The 20,371-nt window shown below is 34.8% G+C and overlaps 1 protein-coding gene across 1 annotated transcript; it reads left to right on the top strand.

Annotated features, from left to right (window-relative positions):
- Positions 1 to 3,437: 3,437 nt before the first annotated feature.
- LOC145240208 (uncharacterized) lies at positions 3,438 to 4,004 on the top strand. The gene has a single exon (XM_080103793.1). It carries the CDS (start codon positions 3,438 to 3,440, stop codon positions 4,002 to 4,004), a length of 567 nt encoding a protein of 188 aa, XP_079959919.1.
- Positions 4,005 to 20,371: the final 16,367 nt, after the last annotated feature.

Below are 20,371 nucleotides of genomic sequence, written 5' to 3' on the forward strand. Positions count from 1 at the left end.
CAAAAATTTCACTGCAATTAAGTGAAAAACACGAGATAGTTTTTAATGTGAGAGACATTCTTTGTCTAAAAGGACTACTCCCTAACTTAAACGGGGCATAAAATATGAAAGGCTATATTAGAACAGATAATACGTATTCGGCATAGTCTCTAGAATGTGGATTTGGAAAATTATATAATGAATTATCAATAAACAAATACATAAATTATTGAGGTTCCGAATGCCTGCTTGCAATTATTGTTCAAGTTAATTTACACCATGGTTTTAGCATTATTCTCGCTTTTTTAATGTTATGATTCGGATAATTTATTAATTTTCCCATTAGATGTCATTAAAGAGAGCGACTTTTATCATTTTTTTGTATTTAAATTATTGGCTATTTGTCTATAACATTACCGGAGTAGGCTCTAATTTATTCCTAATTCAAGGTTGTAAGACGCTTATGGATACTTCACTCGAGGATCTACTTTACCTGTTTAATAGCAGAAATGTACGTAGGTTGATGCTACTGATTTATCTGCTAACATGCCACTCTTATTCTTCTTTTTTTTTACAAATTATAAAATCGACTTCGAAATCAAGTGGGAGCTATCTCTTCATTTTTTCTACATATCTTTTCTCAATGAACAAACGTTGCAAGTCTATGTTTATTCTATCGTTATTTTAGTCTCCAAACTACGTAAAACATTCACAGCTAGAACTCGCTCATCTTAAAACCGCAAAGCATTCTTTATTTTTCTCTTTGAGTATCTTAAGTACAACGAATTACCAAGAACAAGGTTTATTCTTGCAAACTATTTTACCGCTGTAACATATTACGAACAAGCTACTACCCAATTTTGAAGGAAAATCACGACACACCTATTATGACATGAACAATTTTCGGTTTTGCTTTGTTTCGTTTTTCCTGACGTTCGATTATGAACCACTTACCCATGATTATATATATATATATATATATATATATATATATATATATATATATATATATATAATTTGAATACAAAAAAATTATAAAAGTCGCTCTCTTTAATGACATCTAATGGGAAAATTAATAAATTATCCGAATCATAACATTAAAAAACAGAGAACAATGCTAAAACCATGGTGCAAATAAACTTGCACAATAATGGCAAGCAGGCATTCGGAACCTCAATAATTTATGTATTTGTTTATTGATAATTCATTACATAATTTTCCAAATCCACATTCTAGAGACTATGCCGAATACGTATTATCCATTCTAATGTAGCCTTTCATCCTCATATACATATATATATATATATATATATATCTTTTAAAAAGACCAATTAAACGATTGCAAAAATTTCACTGCAATTAAGTGAAAAACACGAGATAGTTTTTAATGTGAGAGACATTCTTTGTCTAAAAGGACTACTCCCTAACTTAAACGGGGCATAAAATATGAAAGGCTATATTAGAACAGATAATACGTATTCGGCATAGTCTCTAGAATGTGGATTTGGAAAATTATGTAATGAATTATCAATAAACAAATACATAAATTATTGAGGTTCCGAATGCCTGCTTGCAATTATTGTTCAAGTTAATTTACACCATGGTTTTAGCATTATTCTCGCTTTTTTAATGTTATGATTCGGATAATTTATTAATTTTCCCATTAGATGTCATTAAAGAGAGCGACTTTTATCATTTTTTTGTATTTAAATTATTGGCTATTTGTCTATAACATTACCGGAGTAGGCTCTAATTTATTCCTAATTCAAGGTTGTAAGACGCTTATGGATACTTCACTCGAGGATCTACTTTACCTGTTTAATAGCAGAAATGTACGTAGGTTGATGCTACTGATTTATCTGCTAACATGCCACTCTTATTCTTCTTTTTTTTTACAAATTATAAAATCGACTTCGAAATCAAGTGGAAGCTATCTCTTCATTTTCTCTACATATCTTTTCTCAATGAACAAACGTTGCAAGTCTATGTTTATTCTATCGTTATTTTAGTCTCCAAACTACGTAAAACATTCACAGCTAGAACTCGCTCATCTTAAAACCGCAAAGCATTCTTTATTTTTCTCTTTGAGTATCTTAAGTACAACGAATTACCAAGAACAAGGTTTATTCTTGCAAACTATTTTACCGCTGTAACATATTACGAACAAGCTACTACCCAATTTTGAAGGAAAATCACGACACACCTATTATGACATGAACAATTTTCGGTTTTGCTTTGTTTCGTTTTTCCTGACGTTCGATTATGAACCACTTACCCATGATTATATATATATATATATATATATATATATATATATAATTTGAATACAAAAAAATTATAAAAGTCGCTCTCTTTAATGACATCTAATGGGAAAATTAATAAATTATCCGAATCATAACATTAAAAAACAGAGAACAATGCTAAAACCATGGTGCAAATAAACTTGCACAATAATGGCAAGCAGGCATTCGGAACCTCAATAATTTATGTATTTGTTTATTGATAATTCATTACATAATTTTCCAAATCCACATTCTAGAGACTATGCCGAATACGTATTATCCATTCTAATGTAGCCTTTCATCCTCATGTATATATATATATATATATATATATATATATATATATATATATATATATATATATATATATATATATATATATATATAAGCTAGAAATATTAACTTGGGACGTGCCTTTAGTGTGTTAATTTTGAGCGCATCCTTGTTTCAACTATTGCTAAATATCGCTGTTTGTGGTCGATTGCGTGGTCAAACTTTACCTTTTTTGATAGATTACGTTTATCGGTATGTGTATCAACTAGCGATAATTTCCATAGCAATAAAGTTTGTTCTAACAACAAGAGATGGCTTGTTGCGCTTATTCGCGCCAGGCATGGTTCAGGGATTGAAGTTGATCATCATATATTCAACTTCTCTTGTGCTAGTCTTTCTCACAATGAAAAAGTAGTATTAGCTAGGGGTTTGGCTGTGGGCACCCCCCCTTAGGATTGATAAAGAAAGTACTTTTGTCGAATTCGAGATATTTAACTGACAGCTCAAACATCATGAACCACGGTTCAATGATGATTTTTATATATGAAGGCAAGGTTAGCTGAATTGCGCATAATTCGCTAATTCCCCTGTCAATACTCGGGAGTTTACATGGACTAAGATCCATTATCAAGCTGCCAAGATCCTGCAGACTAATAAGAATATTCATATTACTAATCCGGATAAAGGTGCTGATGTCATTCTCAATTCGAATGATTATATCAGGAAAATGTTGGATATTCTAAACAATGAATCAAAATTTAAGATGCGTTTCGACATATCAGTTGACAATACTTCGGGCAATGAAGTTAAACTACAGAAAAGTTTCCTCCAGTTACATAGGATGACATTTATTAATAAGGATACTTATGACAGGATCCCCCCGTAGGATCTCAGCGACCTAGAATGTACCAGGTTCCTAAGAGCCAGAACAATGGGGTCCCTTTAAGACCCATTCTTTCCGTGATTGGCTCACCTGAACATGAATTCGCCAAATGGTTGTATGAGATCCTTGAACCTGTACTAAACAACTTTTCAGATAACTGTATTGTGGATTCTTTCCGTTTCGCTGCCATAATGCGGGAACTGGATTGTAATTCACAAACTAACTTTCTATGTTCGTTCGATGTCACTAACTTGTTCACAAAAATGACCCTTGGGGAGACCATTAAAATATGTGCTGACATGCTTTATCGGAGCACATTGTCCCCTCCCACTTTTCCTAAGAATATTTTCCTTGAACTAATAGAATTAGCCACCAAGTCGGGTTGCTTTAGCTTTAATGATGTAATGTATCAACAGGTCGACGGGGTGGCTATCGGCTGTCCTTTGGCTCCTATCTTAGCCAATATTTTCTTAGGCTTTCAGGAGGCATTACTCTTCACTCGGATCTCTAGACCTTTCCGTTATTGGCGGTATGTGGATGGGACTTTTGTCATCTTCAAATCTCGCGACGGAGCGATTTTTTCCTGAATTTGAATAGTCTCTATTCTGCACTCAAATTCACTACAGAGAAAGAGCAAAATGACTCTTTACCCTTTTTGGACGTCCTTGTAGAAAGGACAGAGAATCGGTTTAGTACAACTGTATACAGAAAACCGACATTTACAGGCCTCTATATAAGTTGGGATTCTTCTGCCCCTACCGGGAGAAAAATCAGTTTGTTCAAGACTGATCCACCGTGCTCTCATAATTTGCTCCACTCGCAAACGGGATAATGAATTGAAGAAGATAGCTAATATTCTTGCGAAAAATGGTTTCCCTGAGGGTGTAATCTCTAAGCATGTTCGCCAAGCTCTTGTTAAATTTAATATCATCCTTTCTTTTAGTCCGGCTAAATGTCCAGTTTATCTGAAACTCCCTTATATTGGTTCTATCAGTAAAGGGTGTGTCGATAAAATTACTTCGGTTGTATCTCACTATTTCCATGCGGTGCATCCTCGGTGGTGTTCGGCACTAAACTGCCTTCCCAGCTTTTAAGAAAGATACACTTCACGCACTACAAAAAGTTTAGTTGTATATCAATTTAAATGTCAGTGTGATGCTGACTATGTGGGTCCTACGTTTCAACGGCTGAGAGTCAGATTGGCACAACATGTCCCTGCATGTCTTCGAAAGTCCAGAGGGTCTAGAATAAACACATTGTTGAACACATCCGGGCATTCATAGAACACTTCCGGGCATTTAGGGAGCACATCCAGGTGCTCACCTATTCATGGGTCATCCATTGGTGCGCACTTGTATGACAATAAAGAATGTGGTGAAGCATATTCGGATGGCTGTTTTCGCATTGTACACAAGGCCCGTCCCAAACAACATCTCGATATTTTGGAGGCTGTAACTGTACTAATGCGCAAACCATCGCTCTGCACGCAAAAAGAGCTGTCACATAAATTAGACCTGATTAAAGAGCTCTGATTTACCGGGAAGGAGGAAACAAATGTCTACATTGCGTCATTATTTTTTGTTTCAGCACTTATTTGCAGGCAAGTTAACGTTTTTTTTAATTTAGTCCCAGATTTTGAAATATGAACGATGTACCACGAGGTATGTATTCATTTAATTCATCCCGTGTAGTTTTATAATGTTTTTCAATCCTGCCTTCGCCTCCATTCTTCAAATGTGTAATTGTTTTATTTTAATCGCTTCCGACGTGATCTCTTGACTAGGGTCGGACGAAAGGTAACTCGAGGTTCTTTTTTTATTTTAGTCGATTAGTTTTCGACTATTTTTAGTGTCTATTTGTTTCTCCCTGCATCGATCTTTCCACAAATTCTAATGACTCCACTTATCCTTTTAAAAACTGTAATAAAATTTTGTACCACAAAAAAAACTTTTTAAATATATATATATATATATATATATATATATATATATATATATGCGTGTGTGTGTGTGTGCTTGTGTCTGTGAGTGTGAATATACATGTATTTTCATATATATGCATATACGCACACATATGTATAAATATAAATATGTCTTGTATATTTTTTCTATTTTATTTGTAAATTCGATGTAAATATATATATTTTGTAAATTTCCCTTAGCTTTCATTAAAAGTCGACGCTCCCTCTGTTTGTCGTGAAAGTATATCGCTAACGCTATAAATCTATTTGAAATCGAATTATAATTTGGTCGATAAAAATCGCTAAATTCGACAACAATCATGAACGACATTTTAATGACTTTGACGATGGAAATGACATTTCAATCTTCTAGTAGATTCAGTTGTTAGATTTATTTTATTCGGAAAATTCGCATTGGTTAATTTTGGTCTGTTATGTTAAAAAACGCATTCTCATGGATTGTCAGTTATCTTATATGTTTATTCTTCCATATTGCGATTTTCCCAAGATCGATTGATTAATTATTGGCTCAAGTTGCGCATAACGTTTAAAAGGGGTTCTTTCGAAAATACCGGATATTATTTCATTGTCTCATTTATTCTACGTACATTTTCTTAGCGTTGACGAATGCGATTAATCAGTTTCTATTAAATACGACTTTTTTCTTCGACTTATTTGATGTTAAATTATGTTACATTGAATGAATCGTCTTATTAATCTTCTCCCTCTATTCGTTAAATCTTCGAATCCTTAATCAACCACCACTAGTCCTCCACCTTAGAGACAATAAACTTTTATCCAAGCGACATTATAAATGTAGGCAAGCTGTTCCTGCTGCAGATATCCTAACTGTCATATCCGAACTCATAAACCAGGCACTGGATAAGGCAGAAGCTACGTGAGTAATCTTGGACACATCTAAGATATTTGACATGTTTTTTTCACGAAAATCAAATTCGATCATATTGCTGGATGTATATTGAACATAATTATATCGTTCTTAGTAAGGAGAAAATTTCAGGTTGTTCTTGATCGTCGTACATCAAATGGCTTGATATAAATGCGGATGTGGCTCAGCAATCAACCCTTGAATCTTTATTATTATTATTATTAATAGTCATAAATTATCTCCATGATAATTTTTTTCTGAGATGCGAATAGTTTCTGATGACACCATGCACTATAACAGACACGAGGGTAAAACTAATGAGCAAATTTCTATAAATAAATTGATAAAACTCCTGGGGACAGCCTACATTTTGTAGTGGAGTGAGTCCGTATCAGGTTGGTAACGTTTAATGCTGCCAAGACTAAGCTTATTTCCTTAAATAACTACAAGAAACCTTCTCACCTACCGATTGCCATGGCTAAATATACCCGGTCTGAAGTACTTTCCTCATGCTTCTAATATCAACATCCAAAGACAACATGAATCGTTGCTCCCCGTAGAAAATTTATCATTGTCGCTTTCGTCACGACAGAAACATATTTTCCATGTATTTTCTTCCGGATACAGTGTACGTCAGTGTGTTCTACAATATCAAACCTTAAACAAACATCCATAGTATATATAGATGTAATATCTAATAATTTTCTTCTACATGGCATTTTGTACTTTGTATGTTTTTGCAAATAAAATTGTTTGATTAATCGAAAATGAATTGTAGTAATTTTATAATTAATAATTTAAATAGGGGTCAATGCCATGCGTTAATAGCAGAATTACAATATATCTATACATACTTCTAAAATATGCGTGTGTATTTTTAGTAAGTTACATTAATTCGATTTGACAAGAGAATATGAAATTTATTAATGATAATTCTATCTGTTTGACCTGGGGTTAACATCGATCACGAACCTATAGTTGCTTAACGGTTACTAGTAATAATATTAGTGTAATAAAAACAATAGAAACGGGTAAGAAAGATAGGAGGAGAAGTATTAGTTTTGCATTTTCGTCTTTAAAGTTATTCTTAACACAACTTCGACCGCGTATTCTTCGCTTTCTCTAAATGTTCATATCCTTTCTTTCTATTTTTCGTTTCTCTTCCTTTTCCTCTCGTTCAATGTATGGTCTTTTTCGTTTTCTTTGAGTATTCTTTTCTTTCAATTCTTTTTCCTTCTCTTTCGTTTTTTTCTGATTTTTACCATCTCCTTGCTTTATTTTTTCTATCGCTCTCTCTCTTTCTCTCTGTCTATCTCTCTCTCTCTCTCTCTCTTTCTATATATATATATATATATATATATATATATATATAAATATATATATAAATATATATATAATTACATTTTATAATTAAATTTTAAAAATAATATATATACCGCTCCCCATGTAGGCTACCATATTGGGTAAAAAGGGAAAATTATTCCCAACTCGCATTTAAGTAAAAATGCACTTTCGTAAATAATAAAACATATCGCTAAAACCAAAACAAAAACAACATATATATATATATATATATATATATATATATATATATATATATATATATATATATATATATATGACCATTATGAGGATCTAAAAGCGTGGAAGGACGTGCTGTGTTCTATAAACCGCACGTTATTAGTTTCATTAAAACCGGCATAGCCATAAGAAATAAGCGTCAGAGAATACAATAATATCGTTTTTGAAAAGGATACAGATAAATTGGGTGAGAGAGAAAGAACGGAAGTGAGAGACCACGTGGTGATCAGCGCTGGATTTATTAGAATTTCCTGTTTGAAATGAAGAAATCCAAAGTGTCGAATTGTATAACAGTTTAAATTAGCCTCATCTTCTCTGCGCCTGTATAACTCCACTATTTTAATTCAGATTGTATTCGTTTAAAACATGTTGCCATATCACAGTTAAACGCTTAATTTAAAACACAAAGCTATTTTGCGGTTATCAGCGAAAATTGTATTTTAATGACGTTAGGCTTTTACAAAAATGCTCGTCCTTCTATCATTAGAAGGTTGAGACATTAAACAAAATGAAACCGGGTGTAAAACCATCAAATGCATTAGCATGGTTATTGCATATCTCTCTTATACAGCACCTTATAATATCCAATGTTCACTCATTACTAGGGATATGACAACAGAATATTATTTTCATTGTTTTGACTCTCGAGAGTATATATCTGACACAGTTAGACACAGTTAATCAACCGAGAACCACATCATTCTATATAAAAACATATAAGATATAAACAGATACACTATCGGGAGTGAAAACAATGAAAAGAATACACTTTTGTTCTAGTTCTACTCATACTCATCATGCGTATAATCGTTTGTGTTATTTTAACTAACAGCGATCCAGTCAGAAACCAAATTCCAGAATTATTCACCACGTGGATCCGTCATCCTCTAATTGTCTCTGGCTATTCATGAAGCAAGCAAAGACGTGTCAGGTGCAACGCAAAAAATCAATGGCCGGAAAGTAGCAATGTTGCTTCTCTGCCTTTACATTATGTATATTCTACATGAAACTGTCCCCCGCCTTTGAATTCAGTTGTTACGATTTGCTGTTCTCTGTTTTAGAGATAACCATTTGTAATTCTGAGCGTAAAAAAAACATGCAAACGAGGAACGATCCTGAGACAGTATCTTCGTGGACAACATTTAGGCTTAAACATGTCTTGTTATGATTATGAATACATCCAAATTGATGTTCGCAAGAATATTATTGACTGGTGGCAGCTACCGTAACGGGCGAGGAGTATAGCCTGGAAGAGACATCCAACAATGCATAAAAGACCATATTACTAGCTACGAGTTCTAACAATCGTTCAGTAATATTACGTGGAAAGGGCTGTCACCTTCCCATGTAAATACGAAGAGTACTACATAAGTGAAACTGAGATTAGGATAAGCCTAGAATCGAACCCTGTAGGCAAGGTTAAGAAATGGAATGTTAGAAGAAATCAAGTCTATTATAAATTATTTTCGAAAGCTGAATATTAAATATGTCAGTAAAAGAATGGACAATGCAAATTAAAAATATATTGTTTAAAAATTGGTTAGATAAGAATTGACGATTCATTTGTTTGCAAAAAGTGTGTTTGGGCAAACATATGTAAAGCCACGTGAAAATTAGTCACGTTCGAAAACCACACTTCTGACGTCATAAACAAAGGACATTCTTCAATATAGGATTCTAGGGTTCGAATGTAGAGTCATTCAGCTGACCAGTCGAGAGCTGAGATTCGACAGTTGATAGAAGCGAAGGGTAGAAGATTAGACGATGTAGATCCAAGCTGAATTCCTGACGTCATCGACCGTCAGATCAGATGAATAAAGCAATCATCATTAATAATTTGTAACTGTTTGTCTCATGTCGTCATTCATCACAACCAAAAATGGTAAATGTGTTTTATCATCTTATAAAGAATTTTGTATAAACTTTTCAAAGAATTAACAGTCTCTATAATTGTCTCCCCCATAACCGTCGTCATCCATTTTACATGCCCCATTATATTCATCCCCGTTAATGTGGCCCCAATATGAACTCCCATCATCATTAAATATGAAACCTCTGCTACGAAACAAGTAAGACGACTTACTAGATTGTATTACTTGATTACCGTAGGCAGGACCACTCATCTCAAAATATATCAATTTCCGGTACATATCACAAACAAGTAATAAAGACTGAAATGCCGACGAGTGATAAATTGTAAAGGAGTCATTAAAAAAATCAGATTAGTCTGTAATGTAGGCGAGTTTGTATCCTAGCTATTGTAAAGGATTATTCAGTATTGCTCATTAAACATTTCAAATAGTGTTCTTTTATTTGTAGATTTTTTCCGTCCTGAAATTCTGCGAGAGATTGTCATCTTTTTATGACATAAAGATCAGTGTGTCACTCTGTGACACGCAAATATTGTTCAGTGGAAAATTAGGTATCTCAAAAGTTGTGACAGAAGCCGCAATCCTGTTGTGCGTTCGTAGGAGAAACATATTTGTTCGCTCCATTCCTCTTTTATTTTCGGTGATCAATATCGGCTTTCATGGCTATTATGCTCGATATATTTGTAATTCTCATACGGGATAACAATTTAGAGAAAAATCATACACCAACAATATTCTTGATCGGTATCATGATACGATATTGCATTTTTTGCAGAATTGTAAAATTTCGTATTTCTACCGCCCGCTTCCCGGAGGGTTGAACGAAACAGAGGCTTGTAAAAAGCAACTGAATTCTCTCAACTCATCGGTCAACGAGGAAACCTTGATTTATTCTGGCATCCTATAATGGCACGTTGACATAGCCTGTAACTTCCCTTATAAGGGAAGATTCCGTAGTTGTTCTTACGAAGAATTTTCGATTTAGAAATTTATTTTGGATACCCAGACCTGTATCGTTGCAATCATCCATTTTTTTTACATTCCGTTTTTTTAACAATCTCAGTGTTTTTATAGATGGGCTATGCATTGAGAAAATTAGCATTGCCAACTATGGGTTTTGTCTTTTAGTGTTACTCACTTAGATAAACTTCTAGAACTTACGTTCAACCAAGATCTGAAATTAGAGACTAACGTCAGATGCGTTGCTAAGCACTACTAAAGATGGTACTATATCTGGTAATGTTTCGGTTAGAATACCCTCTCTTGCCTTGGTGGAATACAGAATAGACTACTTTTGCTTCCTGCAGTCTATTTTCCACAAAATGGACGTTAGGTTTTCATTCTCTACGCGATCATTAATTACAGGGTTGGTGCTCGAATTAGCTCCAATCTCTGTTTCCCTAATAAAATATTCACAGCAAAAACACATCTAGAGCTGACCGTCTGTGGAATGTAATACTATAGTATTGCTTCTCAGTTGATTACAGCATAATTGTTTTCAAGTCCAATTCTAACAAATTCTTATTGAGCCTTCCCTTTAAGTAATCAATTTTTCTCCAGATAAAAATGTCTCCAATATTTAATGTATGTGTCTTAACATTATATTAACACAACCTGTCAACCCTTAGTCATAACTTACTATTCCATGTTAACTTTCATAAGCCGTGGCTCATTTATAAACAGAATAAAACAATTACAGTGTTAGAAATTAAATTTTATTTGATTTTAATATTGTTTCACATATCAAATAGGCCTATCTTAACTAGATATACATAATTATAACGACAAAAAATCTATATGCCACCTTTGAGTTTTAAACATACTTTTCCTGTTAAACGTCGATATATAATGGACGTTTCTCATTTTAGATAGGTTTAATTATAACCACACGAATATTTATCTGTTGGTTTGTCAGTTACATTCCAGTTTAAAATAGAATTTATTGTATACACACATACCTATTATCTATCTATATTCCTATAAATTCGTTTTCCTTTTGTGTGTATTGATATTCTTATTAAAACCCCTTATTTTTTATTTATTTAAAAAGAAAATACCATTTTCTTATACATGGGTTGTGGAATTGCTTTAAATAGCAAAAGATCTAGCTAATTTGCATATTCTTTATACCATTCATTTTAATTAATTCCCTATTAGTTGTTTCGATTTTCTTATGGTATGATCATCGTTAGTTAACTATTACGTGTAATTATATTCATACAGATATTCTACATGATTTATACTTGCACAATATTTGCGTAAAAACTTTATAGTAAACACAAAATTGTTTCCGTATATATTTATGTATACGTATATATTTTTGTTTAACAAAGTTTGCCTACCAAACTCCTCCTAGAGTTTTTGGTCTACAGACATGAAACTTCATATATAAGGTATTTGAATCAATGCAAAACTTTATATTTGAGGTTTAGCCCGGTTTTAATCGGTGCAAAATTGTGAAAATTAAAAAAAAATGAAATTTGCCAGGTGAATGTAGAACGCCGGAATTACGAATGCATAATGTTTTTGCTATTGATTCATGTTTTAACTTTTTATCTCGCAGTAAACATGTTCCCATAGCCCAGTCATTGACAGCGGAGGCAAAATAGGTCGTGAGCTGAAGGTTTTCGTTTCGATTCTCGGTGGTGGCACATAAGTCTTCTTTTGTATACTTTTTAAATCATTACTATATATTGCGTCCAATTTATCTATCTATCTATCTATCTATGTATCTATAAAAGTGAAAATGTCTGTCTTTTCTCTATGATAATTAAGAAAGACTATTATACAGAAAGTATTACTTTACATATTCACAATTTTTAATGTATACATATGCGTATAACCTTATGAACAGTACATAGGGCCTGAACAAAGCCGGACGGAACTGCAAGTATATATCTAAAAGTGAACGTGTCTGTGCGTGTGCCTGTGTACATTTTCCTACGCAATAACTCTGTCAATTTTCAGTCTACAGACTGGAAATTTGATATACAGGGTACTTTTTAATCGGCTTTCGGACAGAAATTTGGCTGTTAAGGGGTCAAAGTTCAACGATTTCATCTTTGAGAACTCTACCAAAATCCTCCAACAATTTTGGGTCTAAACACTTGAAATTTTAGATATAGGTTCCTTGGACATGGATCTAACTTAAGAACTTTATTTGAGCCCTTAACACTAAATTTTAAAGGTCAAATTTTAAAAAATTAACCGTTTTTTTTTTGTTTTGCTCAGCATACACCTTAAAACACTCGGGCAACGCCGGACTGAAATGCTATTATTGAATAAAACCTTAATTTTATATACTTTCTAATTGTAGATGTATCTGTGACATTTAGGTTTTAAATCAACATTTTCTTTCGTAAGACAGTTTATATATATAAATGCAATTTTTTTTGGTGTGGCAAACTTACGTTTAACATAACATACTCGGGTGATTTCAAGTATCTTTCTAGGATCCCCTACCCGTAAGGCCTATGTTTAAAATAACTGAACACCTAAATTGACTGAACGCATGATGAGAGTATCTTTTTTTCTTTTTGTACGATGATCATTTTTAAAATAAAGACTACATATTTGTTGTATTTAAATTAAAACTTCAAGAGTTACAGAGAGAGAAGTGCCATTAAACGAGCGATATTCTGTGCTTCAGAATTTAATTTTTACATAGTCACCGCCATTATCGACTTACTTTTGACAGGAATTTAATGGCGCATCTCTGTTGCTTAAGTACGTCCATGACAAGCATTGCTTCCTAAGAGTCTCACACCGTAAATATCTGCAACAGGGAGATGATACTGTAATGGTAAAAGTGCAGTAAACAATGCAATTTGTAATTTTTTCTGATACATTCGGCCAGAATAAAGGCATTATTTCCGGTACGTCTTTCCATACCGTTGAACCATCCACAACTTTGTAGATGATTTTATAGGGAGAATTCGTTTTCAGGGTGAGGGTTCAGGCCCTACGCTTAACCTATCAAGAAAGTATGGTGTGCCAACGTAATTGGGCCGTACATTATAATGCCTTTTGTCTCTGTCTTTCTCTCTCTATCTGCCCATTTTCATTTTTAACTTTCCTATGGTTGAGTCTTGTAGAATTCTGTTTCTTTCAGTTACAACAACATGGCCGGTCACAACCATCACCTGCGGGAAACATCTCGAACACTTAACACAAAGCCTAAATTGCCCTTATCAGAAAAAAATGATCCGATAATGGTGCTCTAGTCAAGGGCGGGTATGTGTCGGCGTGGGTTGTGTATGAGGGGAATGAAGAAGTCGGACAAAATCTCTCCGACTCCTCATTTTTTCTGATTGCCAACACGATCGGACGGAATACAGACGAAACCAATTTAGAATATGTCCATCTGTAATTGAAGAGGTTCAGACGTATAAGATACTTCTAGAGGATAGTTATATGGATAAAAACACAAGAACCTCTAAGTCTTGTTGGTTTCTCTACTTGTGTATCTTTTTTTTTTTTTTTTTTTTTTTTATTCAATTTTCACCCCAAACAAGGCACAGTGCCACTTTGAAGCAGGGGGCTACTATTAGGGAATTAATTAGCGGGGTCATTATGAAGGGAGAAGAGTAGAAAGATGTTTGTTAACATTACACTTGAACTTCTGCATATCATTGCAGTTGGGAAAGCAGAATCCCGGAAGGGAGTTCCAAAGACCCGCAGTTCTGGGGAAGAAACTATTGGAGTAAAAGGCTTTCTTGCACCTAGGGATCTCCACTGTAAAGGGATGAGACTTAGTAGCTTGTCGGGTTTGTCGGGGGTAGTTACGTCGAGGAGGTACAAGTGTTTGCAGTTCGTCAGAGCATTCACCATTAAAGTATTTGTAGAACAGGCAGAGGGATGCAACATCTCGTCGATGGGACAGAGGTTGAAGCCCAGATGACAGTTCAGGACCTATCAGGTTTGCGACTCTTTTTTGAACCCTGTCCAGGAGCGAGAGACAAGCAGCAGATGCACCAGCCCAGATGTGACAACAGTACTCCATACATGGGCGAATGGTTGCCTTATAGAGGTATAGGATACTGGCAGGCGTAAGAAGTTTTCTAGCACGGTAGAGGGAGCCAACCTTCCTTGCAGCAGCCTTGGCAATGCTCTCAATGTATCTATTCCAGTTCATATTCCCTGTAAACGTTAGGCCGAGGAGTTTAAAAGAAGTACTTTCAGGCAATGTGTTCTTGGCCATTGCTATTGGTGGTAGAGAAGGTTTCTTGTAGTTATTGAAGGAAACAAGCTTAGTCTTAGCAGCATTGAATGAGACCAACCATTTTTGTCCCCATTCCACTACGGATTGGAGGTCATCCTCTAGTGTTTCTGCCATTTTCTTGGATATGTGTTCATTTGTTTTCCCCTCATATCTGTTATAGAGAGTGGTGTCATCGGCAAATATACCCATCTCCGAAACAATATTATCAGGGAGGTCGTTTATGAATATCAGGAACAATAGAGGTCCAAGGATAGACCCCTGAGGCACTCCCGCATTTATGTCATATTGTTTGGATGTACGTCCGTCGAGGACAACTTTGATTTTTCTATTACTTAAGAAGGATTTAATTACGTTATGAATTCTTCCAGTGATTCCATATGATCTAATTTTCCTTAGAAGACCATCGTGCCATACCCTGTCAAAAGCCTTAGATATATCAAGGGCCACCGCTCTACCCTCCCCTGTTTTATCCAATGAACGGTATATACGTTCAGAAACTACAGTTAAGATATCTGCTGTTGAACGGGCTTGCCTGAATCCATATTGTTTGTCAGTCAAGAGTTTAGCAGCTGTTAGGTGCTGGACTAGGGCTTTATTAACTAAGGACTCAAATATTTTGGCGAAAAGCGGGAGGAGGCTAATGGGGCGATAATTTAGTGGGTCAGTTCTTTCACCAGAATTCTTGAAGACTGGTACCACAGAGGCGGTTTTCCAGCAGTTTCCATCTATATATCTACATATCCTTTTTGTGCCATATAAACAGTTCTTTCAGATTTGACGTATTTGAAGTACTTTTCGAAGTATATGATGATTACTGCATCTTTCCAGATGATCGCCGTCACATTGAGTTCTCCCAATTTCATCGTCCATGCCATTGCAGATGACTGTGTACTCCCGCCGTTGATTTGCACATCTTGAAGCAGATGTGACACACAAATTGAGCAATTTCTACTGACTTGACTTCCTCTTGAGGTTGAAGGGTATTCCCATGAACAATCACATGTTTCTCAAACTAGCAGTATACTTGCAAACTTTGCTGTATATTAAACAGATCATTTGGTTCAGACTAATAGGTGCAATGTTGATCTGAATAGGAATTTTGTGCGACTTAAGGTGATCGACGGAGCCAGCTTTTGACAAAGGCACTCGTTCACCTGCGTCGAATTTCCAGCTCTGTGTGTCATGCTTAAGACCATCAATTAAGTTTTTGCGAAGCTCTCGCTTCAGATTGCTGTAGGGCTGCTTTGTTTTCTGTAGAGAATCACAACTTTCACGTACAAGCTTTCGCCACTTCGGGCTTTGCAGAGGAAGTTCTTCCCATGTGTCGATGTCGATTTGTAAGACTTTCAAATTATTCCTACTTCCTGGGCTTTTGTTGCAGGTGCTTGCCATTTTCCAGCTCCCCGTAAAATTTATTTTATTTTAGAAGCCTACAATTTTTCATTCAAACCAGTTTGCCTACCCAACGCATGTGAGATCTGATTACAAGGGTCTCACCACTAGAGCAAAATGCTCTCACAAGGACTTAAGTATCGGGTATTTGTGCCTGCCACTTGATGTTTAAGATTCATTTTTAGAATTTTTGTTATGTGACTTTGATGCAATATCCATGTCTCCGATCAATAGAACAGTTTGGTTAGGACACAGGTCTTGTAAACGCATATCTTTGTCCTGTCTGCTGAGCCACGATCCAAGCACACTCTATTCTCCAACCTTCCAAAAGCTTCAGATGCCTTCTGAATTTGTTCTCGGATTTTAGTGTCGAGACAGTCATCCCTCGACAGAGAACTACCAAGGTAGAAAAATGAATCGACTACTAGTCTAGCACCACAGATCATGATGTTCGGCTCCACGTAGGACTGGCCCGGTGCAGGAGTGAACATCTGCTTTGTTTTAAACAGACTGATCTTGAGACCAAAGGCAGTGCAGAAGTCAGCAAAACTATCCATTATATGTGCATATCAGCCTAAGTGTGCGACAAAAACAGCGTCGTCTGCATACAGTAACTCCTTGACCAAGACATGATGCAGCTTGGTTCTAGCATATGAGGGTGTGTTTTTGTGTAGGTTAATAATTTACTTTAAAAGGACTCGGTTTCTGCATACCAATCGTAATGAGTAAAAAAATGATAATGAAAAAAAAAAACATTAAATGCAAATTTTGTAAAGTTTGAATGAACATAATCTTTAAAATGAAAATTAACGGCAGTGCGTGTTTAGTTATATGAATTATTTAAGTTGTACAAAAAAGTATTTTATAAGTTTGTTTTTAAGATAAATATTTTCGAGATACGTGATTTATTATACAGCAATAACAAAATCGTGCAGACTTCTTAGAACTGCACGCCAGTGGAACTCTCTGCCGCTTGCCTGTTTCTCACCTGACTACAACATAAACAAACTCCTGACAAACCACCCCCTTAAGTAAGACACTCTATCTAACCACCCAATACTAATGATTACTACAATACTATCTCATTGATTACTGTACATGCAATAACCCTTATCCCTGAGTGGCTTTCGGGCCTTGATAAGTGGTGAACCCCATGTAAAACAAAAACAAACTTGGTAGTCACAATAAAAAAAACAACCACAGTAATTAGAAACCCATGATTTCTGGAAAATCTATTATAGTGTAGTAATTAATAGGCAATAAACAATTCCCCTATTATCCAAAAATCATGAGGTGGTTTGTATGGCAATTGAGAAAGTTAACATGCCTCTCGGTTTACCTCAAACGCCACATTTGATCCAGCAAACTACACCCTCCCTGACTTACTTTTGCGGACAGACGCCGCACTATATGCCCTGAAAATCATCATTTTTCAGGTGCATGGTATCATAAAATAACCGAGACACCTCAAAAGTATTTGGACCCGATGTCATCCCAGCTGTACTATTAAAATAATGCTCCGCCGAGTTTGGTGAAGTACTCTCTAAACTTTGGACCAAATACCTTAACGAACTGACTTTCCTGACTGATTGAAGCTGCTTCTGTGGTATCAGTTTAAAAGAATTCTAGCGCAAGAACTGACACATTAAAATATCACCTCATAAGTCCCCTCACGCTTTTCGCCAAATTATTTGAGGCCATAATCAACAAAGCTCTAGTCCATCACCTTACAGATGCTAAACTTCTGACCGACCAGCAATATGGATGTTGACAAGCCCGGTTTGCAGAAGATATCCTAACTGTAATCTCTGAACGTATATACCATATTCTGGACAAAGCATGTGAGGGTAGAGTGATAGCCCTAGACAAATCTAAGGCTTACCAAAGGATATGGCACGGTGGTCTTCTCATAAAAAATCAGATCTTACGGTATCACTGGACCAATACTTTATCTAATTAAATCTTTTTTTTTAAATAATAGAAAGGTCCAGGTTGTCATCGACGGTTGTACATCTAGACAATATGATATAAATGCGGGTATACCATGAAAGCATTTATTGGACATTTATGATTCCTAATATTCATAAATGACCTCCCTGATAAAACTGTTTTTAAGACTGATGACATTAAGCTCTGTAACTAGTACGAAGGGAAAACAAATGAACATATATCTAAGGAAATAGCAAAAACGTTAGAGGAAGACCTCCATCAGTTGTGAAATGAGGATAAAATGGATAGTCACATTCAATACTGTCAAGACTAAGCGTGATTCCTTCAATAATTACAAAGCACTTCTAAACCACAAATAGCTATGTCTAAAGATGCATTACCTGAAAATACTTCTTTCAAACTCCTCGTCTTAACGTTCACATGAAACATTAGATGGAATAGGTACATTGAGAGCATTGTCAAGATCGCTGAAAATAAGTTGAGCTCTCTCTAACGTGCTAAAATGCTCATTACGTCTGAAGTATCCTGTAACTCTACAAGGCCACCATTCGCCCAGGTATTGAGTACTGTTGTCAAATTTGGGCTGGTGCATCTGCTACTAATATCCCGTTCCTAGTAAGAGTTAAAAAAAAAGTCGAAAACTTGATAGGTCCTAAACTGTCATCAAAGTTTCAACCTCTGTCCTCTCGACGAAATGTTGCATCCCTCTGCCTGCTCTACAATATTTTAATTGTGACTGTTCCGACGAACTATAAGCCTTTTTACCCTTTCAAGATAAATACCCCTTAATACTCGACAAGCAGCTAAATCAAACCCCAACACAGCGCAGAGATCCCTAGATTTAAGAGGGTTTTCTACTCTAGTAGTTTCTTCCTCGAAACTGCTAGACTTTCAGACTCCTCTCCGGGTTCCTGCTTTACTAACTATACTGACATGTAGAAGTTCAAGTGCAAGGTGAACAGATATCTCGTTGCTCAACTCCTTCCATAGTATCCCTGCCACTTATGTCCCCAATAGTAGTCCTCTATATAAAAGATGCAATGTGGCTTATTTGGGGTGAAAGTGGAAGTTTAAAAAATCCGCTATATTAATTTATTGAAAAACGGTGTAGTATGGAATCCGTGATAATCGAACCGCCAAATAGCGAGGAGTTAATATATATATATATATATATATATATATATATATATATATATATATATATAACCACAGGTTCCTTCAGTCTTTGACAGACTATAGATACCCACGAAAGGGGTGCCTGCGTGTGGAATTTTTGTAGCAGGGGGTGCGAAATCTCTCTCTCTCTCTCTCTCTCTCTCTCGTTCTCTCTCTCTCTCTCTCTCTCTCTATATATATATATATATATATATATATATATAATTTTCCGCTATATACATTATATTTAAAAAATAGTGTAGATGTAGATATGTATGCATATATATATATATGTATAAATATAAATATATATATATATATATATATATATACATATCTACATCTACACTATTTTTAAAATATAATGTATATAGTGGATAATTATGATTATATTTTAATTATATTTTAATAAAAATTATATATATATATATACATATATATATATATATATATATATATATATATATATATATATATATATGCCGCTCCCCATTTAGGAAGTACCAAATTTGTCAAATGGAAAATCATTCCCAACTCGCATTTAGGTAAAAATGCACTTTCGCATAAATAATTGAATTCGCTAACAAAAACAAATAAACACATCTAAATATACACTATTATATAAATGCAACTTGGTCTGTTTGTGCGTGTGCGTGTTCGTTTGTTATAGATTAAACATGTCTGGACCGATGTTTATGTATATATATATATATATATATATATATATATATATATATATATATATATATATATATTGGGAGATGTTCATTTACAGCATAAAACAATGCAGAACGGGTTAAAAAATTTCACGCCTAGATTTATAATTGCTTTTAATCATCGACGATATTTTTTATTGGTTCATTCCTGTAAACATCGGTTTTTAACTTTTTTCACGAATATTCACTAAACCTTTTGGGTAGGTCATATGAATATTA

The sequence above is a fragment of the Euprymna scolopes genome, chromosome 19 (genome assembly GCF_053919585.1).
Source record: "Euprymna scolopes isolate OS-2025 chromosome 19, ASM5391958v1, whole genome shotgun sequence".
Taxonomy (NCBI): Eukaryota; Metazoa; Mollusca; class Cephalopoda; order Sepiida; family Sepiolidae; genus Euprymna; species Euprymna scolopes.

Bases quoted from the DNA above. Each gene is read 5' to 3' on its own strand.
- LOC145240208 (XM_080103793.1), top strand. From the start codon at position 3,438: ATGTACCAGGTTCCTAAGAGCCAGAACAATGGGGTCCCTTTAAGACCC.